This window comes from Suillus paluster (genome assembly GCF_016628075.1).
Source record: "Suillus paluster strain FC165 chromosome Unknown EDB91scaffold_93, whole genome shotgun sequence".
In the NCBI taxonomy this organism is placed as follows: Eukaryota; Fungi; Basidiomycota; class Agaricomycetes; order Boletales; family Suillaceae; genus Suillus; species Suillus paluster.
In genome coordinates, this window is record NW_024537653.1 from 87,275 (window position 1) to 94,876 (window position 7,602).

Genomic DNA, 7,602 nt, shown 5'->3' on the forward strand with positions numbered 1-7,602 from the left:
AGTATAGCAATGAAATGATAATCCATCTTTGAAAGCTAAAATCAAGGTTCCCTATCTGATCCACCCTATCTCCACCACCTTTAAAGTCTGTGGACATCTGGCATTGACCATCTGATTTCCCAAGATTAACACCATCATGAATGTGTCTTCCACCTCCGATATTGAAATAACCTTCTGGCACACTTGGGCCTTGACTGTCACTCATGAGGCATGTGAATATACTGAACAGAAATTCATTGCTGAGAAAACAGGAGGAGACCCAGTCATACCTTCTCCTAAGCTAGACACCAATCTGGTGATGGCTTGCGATCAATTGGTGGATTGCCTCATAAAGGCATATAACAATCCCAGTGGGTCTTCCCGCAGATTTGGACAGTCCATTTGATCATTCAAATTGCTTCACAGTTCAGATGCAGATTGATATTGCGAGATACAGCAAAATGATCTCCCTGAAGGACACTGGACATAATGAAGAAAGAGAGGCGAAGTTGCTTGAGAGGTGTCCTCCTGGCCATGAAGGTACAAAGTTGGTTGACATACCCGCCACAGTTCTCGATGCTACTGGCGCCATCATTGTGTGGTACCTCCTGGATGCCCTGACGGAAACCACCCAGGTGGGTAATATATTTTGTTACTCAATGGATATGGAATATGAAATGGGAACTCCAGAAGGAAATTCTGGCAGCCTCCGATTTGCTCAGTCCAAGCCTTGCAAAAAGTGTAAAGGTTGATGGGAGTTGGCGAACTAATCAGGATTGGTTCAAACCAAGCTCAGAAAATGATGGCACATCTCCTGGATGCATCAATCTATCTCTGGCTTGGTTTCAACAGGGGCACAAGGTGGGATCTCATGAGATGGTGATTTCCGATAGTTACACTGACCAATCCAGTAGAATCTGTCAGACCCGGCAGTATCTGCCTCATTGAAGGGACCATTCTCTGAGAATATTCTCAAAGCCATTGCCAGGCTGGCAGCCATCGCATCAGCCGCACTCAGGGTGATGCATCCTGAGCAGTACTGGGCAGGGATACGAGCCTTTTTAAGCCTCAGACAATCAGCTGAAAGCAAGAATCTTCCAAGGATGTCAGAGACCCTCCAGTACTGGGCATCCGTGTTTAACACCCTCACCATCATTTCCAATTGGCAAACCCCCAATCATCGAGACCACAAATCCATTCCTGAATGCTTCGATATTCTCACCACCATGGGTAGTTATTTGAATGCTCGCATGAGTATGCCAAGTCTTCAGCTGGAGTTCATGTATGAGCCTGGCTGTATTATCGCGTTTTCAGGAAGGATTGTAAGACATGGGGTTCATGAAGTGGAAGGGGATAGAATTGCTTGGGCATGGTACATGAGGGATTCTGTTCATATTTATGCCGGGATTCCCTCATGTGGATGGGCTAGGATGGATCACATACATACTCCATCCTGGCAAGGATAGAACAGGCACATAACTTAGTACCCATGTGATAGTACCTACTGTCAAATACCAATTACCAATGTTCGAGTGCCAATAATCAATCATCAAACAGATGAATGTTCGACATTTGATACCCGGAACTTGGTACTCCACTCCTGGAACTCGGCATTCGGCACTAAACACCTGGAAGCCAGTAATCGGTATATGGTGTTCAGTACTCGACACCCGGACATCGGCACCTGGAGCTCGGTACTCAGTACTCAGTACAGTGATGTGTCCAATTTACAAAATGTGTATTCCAGGTTTCAGTACTCAGCACTCGGTACTCGAGGCCCAGAACTCGGAGCTCGGTAGTCAATGCCCGGCACTCGGCATTCGGCACCCGGATTGGTACTCAACACCCAGAACCCGGAACCCAGAGCTCGGTACTCAGTACTTGGTACTCAGTACGGTGATTTGTCCAATTTACAAAATGTGTATGCCAGGTTTTGGTACTCAGCACTCGGTACTGTTCGGTGTTTGGTACTCGACACCCAGACCTTGATACCCAGAACTCAATGGTCAATGCTCGGTACCTGGATCTTGATACACGGAACTTGATACCCGGACGTCGATACTCGGCATTTGGTATTTGGTGTTCAGTGTTCAGTACTCGACACCTGGACCTTAGTTATGTTAGTTCCTAACCTTGGTACTCAATGCTCGGTACCCGGAACTTGATACCTGGAACTAGGTACCCAGAACTCAACATTGAGTCAAAGATCTGTACAACATACATCTGAGGGCATGAACATTTGATACACTAACATTTAATATGGATCATCCCCTCTGGCTCTCTTCAACCAGGCTAGGGTGTCAGTGTACATATCAATCTCCACCATCTTATCACGGATGCCCTCCTGATGGTCCTGAATCAACGACACCAGGTGTTCCCTAATCCACTTCAGTCCCACCAGTGATGGAGCCGGGGTGCCATCCAGCTGCTCCGGAAGGATGAGACCATTGTCCTCAACGCTGCTCTAGATTGGATTAGTGCAATATCTGCAAGACTCATTGTGGGGGGTTTATATTCATTGCCGGAATCCTCAGTGGCAGAAGTAGATGCAGGAGGTGCAAAAGTGGATGCAGGAGGTGAATTTAATTCAGACATGGGCAATGCAGGAGTAGGACGCTAGCAATGATAATGACGGTTTTTTCAGATGGGATCCACTGATGGATTGATAAAATAATTCAAACTCCGACATGGGCTGACCCGGCCCCTTGCTGAGACTCAATTGTTGGGATCGAATCATATATCAGCAGAAAATATTCATAATTCATTCATCTCAGGCATCTATTAACATGCTCTGCAGGTCTTGAAACACTGCCTGAGCATCCTGCACCAGTAATGAATACATTTGTGATTGCCTTCCAGAGTAGCAAGCATGACCCAGAAGGCGTTTCACCAATGATTCCCTCATCCGGTCGCCCCATTGCATTGATTTCCACAAGAAGAAATTACATGTCCAATCCATCTCCAATTCCACCAATATCAGTTCTTCCTTCCATCGATCCCGTAGTGCCTTTGCCCGAAGCCAATGAACTTGGTAAACTTCATGCAGGTCCAGTCAGATCGCAGGCATTTGTCAAGCAAGCCGGTGTGGGTGAGGAAAATAGACTCTGGGTGATTCAGAAGTCTAACAAGGGTGCGAGACTTATACTTGTCCCGAGGGGATTGCTACTGGGTAGCGAGTCCTCAAATAAGTGCGAGGAAACAAAGACTAGACTCTGTCTAGCGACCCGAAGGGTTCCGGTCCTTACTAGGACTGGGAACACAAAAATGCGGAGGGTTCCCAACGAGCGGAACTCAGCGCGCGATGAGCGGAACTAATGCATGATGAGCGGAACTAATGGAACTAATGGGGAACAAACAGAACAAACGGGGAACAAACAGAACTAATGGGGAACAAACAGAGGGAAAAGAAACTACGAGCCTGCAGGAGGATGATTGGGCAAAGTCAGACCAGGCTTGTGTCTGGTACTTGCTCCAAGTCGTCGGATCCAATGTCAGGTGTTTTGAGCGGAACTCACGGGGGTGGGAACGATGCAATGTGATCAGGAATAGATTCGGGAAGATATTTTAGACAGTGAGTGGAGTACTGGGAAGTACTCTGTAAGTGAAAGTGGAGTCGAGTCTATCAGAAGGTAAAAAACTAAGATCCCATCTATTGCTGCTTATATAGGAAAGGGTTCCAAGATGCGCTATGCTACAACCGGGTGAGGCTGTGAGATAAGGAACCGGTCCCGAGTAGCGGAAGGATCCGTATAAGTACCGTAACACTGTTAGGTACCGTGCCAACTCAGGAAGCAGAGGGGTCAGGGCTTGGCTTCAGCTCTTGTGCTGCGCCCTTAGCCGAGTACGTGCCCCAAATTTGGAGCGGGTCCGACATTGTCCGATGGTAGGATGAATGGACTGCTTGGGTCTGCTTTGAGGGTCGGGGAATAAGAGCTACTAGCGGCGGACCTACTAGGAGCAGAGCAGAGAAGGCGAGGGGTGATGTGGAGAGTGGGTAGGAACAGAGGAGTGATGGTAGGGGTGGGGAAGGTGGAGGATAATGCGGAGGGGCGAAGGAGGATATTTGATAGGGGCAGAGTAATGAGGAGAGGACTTAGAGCACAGCTCTAAGTCAGAGCGGAGGGTTGGAGGGTTGGAGATGACAACAAGTTGAGACTTGTGTCCAGAGGAGGCAAGGTCCTACTGAGAATCCTCACAAGATATAACTGCAAGAAGGCAAGTAATATTAAGACTGAGGAAAAATATCTAAGTACATGATATGTTATATACTACTATGTATGAGGCAGTGATCAGGATAACTATGTAGTAAAGCTATGTACCAAGGATATAGTTTGTAAGTATTTTACATAGGTGAAGACATAAGTCGGGGCGGATATCAATATGTACGCATCGGATCAGTGATCAAGCGGTAATAGGAATTACTGGTGATCCGGAAGTAAGGGTCTATGTACCAATGGGGAAGGTATATACCTAAAAGGGGAAAGAGGTCCAGTTGAATGGAGAGGTTATGGAAGGGGACCAGTTGAGCGGTTGAGCGGAAGCATAGGGTGGAATGTGGACTTGTGATTGGACGGAGTGGAGGATGGATGGAGTGGAGGGGTCAGAAAGCGGAGCGGATATTAGTATTGGAGCGGTCAGATCAGGTATATGACAAACACATATGAAATCAGATAGGAACATGTTAGTAACACGGGGAACGTAGCTAGTACTCACCAGTGAGGATGGAAGGACAAGGACAGGACGGAGGAGGACATTCCAAAGGCTAAAAGGATATGATGCATGTGGTACACAATTGTTCCGCTGGGTTCTGCTGGGTTCTGCTTGGTTCCATGTAGCGGACGGCTCGGGGAAGGTGCAGATGGGTGGCAGGATGGTAGCAGAATGCACGGGAAAATGGTGGGAAGGCATGGGAATTATATGGGATATGGGCCTACAGTGGGGACGTTCCCCACACTGGAACTCACATTCCTCATTCCACGAGTGATTCGGACCCCCCAAATCTACTTCGATATCCCAGAACCAAGCGAGAGACTCATTTTGCCGACCTCGGGCATTAGGATCACCGACGGCCGTGCTGACTTTGAGCTGCTCCTGAAGGAGGGGTTTATATTTTTCCAGCTGGTCTTGGCCCGGCTCAAGTTTTATCATTTGCTTCCTTGTCTTGGTATATATGCTGGCATGGAGGGACACCACCTGGTGCACTGATGTCACCTGGGACCAAGCTCGGGTTTTCAATGCTTGAGATTTGGCTTGCCTAACTGTTGTTTGGAAGAGTATTGCCTTGTTGCACAAGTGAATTCGGAGGTTGTGAAGGGCATCATTGGCCTGTCCTTCACAAAGCAACAACTCCAGCAGAATCAGATCCTCTGCCATACAACATTTGCATCAATCTACCCCAAGGTTTGATGGCAATGGGATGACAGTGAGCTCGGGGGAGTTTGTCCATGTATCGGATGTCCTGATGAAATCCTCCGGGTCATCATCGAGATCATCAAGAATGTCTATATTCAAATCATCAGGGTCGTCATCTGCATCATATCCCTCTCCCAGATGCATCAGAGCAGTCTGAGTGAATGCATCTATCTGGCCTTGTAGAAAATCACATTACCAGGCGATGTCTAATCTCTGAGTCTTGGTAGTTCTTTTTCCTATTCTTCGGACCTCGATGTGCAATGCAATTTGAGCCTCTTCAATTGCCAGGCCCATTGATATCCATGTTGCCACAGATCTGCGAGAAGGTGCTGCATGATGGGCATTACCCTCCTGCAGCAGTCTCAGCTCTATCTCCTTTTTGCTCAGTGCTGGGTTCAAAATGAATTCAGACCTCAATTGAGACAGAGTGATCTCACCCTTCTTGATATTAATCTCATATATCCATCGCAGCTGGATCTTGTGATCTGTTAGACTGAGTGATCCTCTCACTTGCTAACCAGTCTGTCTTTAAGTTGGCCAGTGCGGCTTCGTCGAGTCTGTCAAAAGCCTTTCCACTTTCAGCAATGCCATTCTTTGCCTGCTTGTATTTCTGGCAAAGGGTCCTCTTCATGCAGATCATCTTGCAAAAGTTGGAATCATTCATCTGGAAATCAAGACATTCCTTCCGATGTGGGGAAGACATTCCCTGAGCAGCAGGAGAAATCAGGTTGAGATGTGCCCATAGGGTCTCCATGATCTCTCCATCAATGCGACCAATGCCTTCAATGAAATTTGATGCATATCTGACATAGCAGCTATCCTGATGTCCATGGATGTGCCACAGCCCGATTCCGGGAATGACGGTCAATTCTGGAACCATTGTCAGAAATTGGTTTTGATCCACCCGAACATGCAAGTGCTTGTTGTATTGACAGTTGATGTCATAGAAGGTGACAGCCCTTGTAATCCCATCCATGTTGTGCTGGGTAGCCTCACAAAGTGCGTAGTCCATGTTCATTTGTCTGCAAATGATGCATGGTCAACTTGGGAATGTTGAACGGCATGTCTGGCTTGCCTTTCACCTTTCTGAAAATCTATCATTGAGTGAGGAACAAAGCAACTGTGTCAGGCACAGGCTACTCCCCCGATACTGGTGGACTCCAGCTTGTGCCAAGCTGCATTTGCTTGATTAACAGCCCAATGATTGTTGCAGCTTGATTTTTCCAGTGTCAGCAGCCTCTTCAAGATGCTTTTGATACCTTTCCTTTCTCACCATAAATCCCAACCCATCGGAGAGCCAAACTTCATCATATGGCTTGATGGGATGCAGGTGTTCGGCTTTGAAATTTCCATCCATCACAAATGACCAGCTGTATTTCCAGCTTGGAGTTTTTAATATCGCTGATGTAGATTCGGTAATGAATGGGACTCACTCATCAAGTGATTCATCCCCTGACAAGGATATGTTAATCCCGGGCTGAGGACATGCTGGGCAGAATAATGCGAGATCTCCGGCATTCGGGTTCTTGGAACTATGCCCGAAGCCATGCCATTTCATAGACTTTAACTGCCTCCACTGTCAAGCGACTCTCATAAGCTCTCTGTATTGGTCCTTGCAATGTGCTTTGTCAATAAGATGTGCTTCAGATGATGTAGATATGGTATTACTGGAACAAGGTGTGGAAACATGCTTGAGGTCATTCGCTGAAGCTTGCTGTAAAAGTTCATCGCTGAGGTGCTGCATTTGAGGTTGTCCAACAGAAAATCATCTAGCACTCTGAAGGTGAACACGGTCTTCAGCTTGTTAAATGATGCAGGGAAAAAGCCATGTCAAAACATTTGAATGTCTGGACTCATGGCATCGGGACAATCACAGCATCGAACCTCGAGGCAATGGACTCCTGACTTGTCAAAAATGACCATTGTATTTTCCTTGGGCTGGAACTCGGGTCCCAACACAGAAGGTAGATCTTCAGGTTCAAAGTGGTCTTCTTGTTCATCTTCGTCAAACAAATCCCACCTATCCGTGACTACCGGACATTGCTTGCCATCATGACTGAGGTGTATGATGAGTCCAACATGAGCCAGACAACTTTGCTCGAAGAATTGACCATTCCATTGACTGATCCAGTGGAAAGGATTGCAATGATGTTGACTCTGGCAACAGCCTGGGCAATAGAGTGGCTCCCCAAGACAATCTTGACATTTGAA

The 7,602-nt window shown here is 47.1% G+C and overlaps 3 protein-coding genes across 3 annotated transcripts; 1 reads left to right on the top strand and 2 right to left on the bottom strand.

Moving 5' to 3' along the window:
- Positions 1 to 136: 136 nt before the first annotated feature.
- EDB91DRAFT_1253834 (uncharacterized protein) lies at positions 137 to 3,294 on the top strand (the record flags this gene model as incomplete). Its single annotated transcript, XM_041323709.1, has 5 exons — positions 137 to 350; positions 406 to 614; positions 670 to 840; positions 894 to 1,233; positions 2,777 to 3,294. The coding sequence occupies 5 exons, from the start codon at positions 137 to 139 to the stop codon at positions 3,292 to 3,294; spliced, it is 1,452 nt and encodes a 483-aa protein (XP_041171862.1).
- A 469-nt stretch (positions 3,295 to 3,763) lies between these two features.
- Positions 3,764 to 6,403, bottom strand: EDB91DRAFT_1253835 (uncharacterized protein; the record flags this gene model as incomplete). The annotated part of the gene is made up of 5 exons (XM_041323710.1): positions 3,764 to 4,071; positions 4,944 to 5,304; positions 5,374 to 5,562; positions 5,641 to 5,876; positions 5,902 to 6,403. The coding sequence occupies 5 exons, from the start codon at positions 6,401 to 6,403 to the stop codon at positions 3,764 to 3,766; spliced, it is 1,596 nt and encodes a 531-aa protein (XP_041171863.1).
- A 1,022-nt stretch (positions 6,404 to 7,425) lies between these two features.
- EDB91DRAFT_1035263 (uncharacterized protein) lies at positions 7,426 to 7,602 on the bottom strand (the record flags this gene model as incomplete). Its single annotated transcript, XM_041312791.1, has 1 exon — positions 7,426 to 7,602. A coding segment is annotated over one exon (177 nt), but the record flags the coding sequence as incomplete, so codon positions are not given.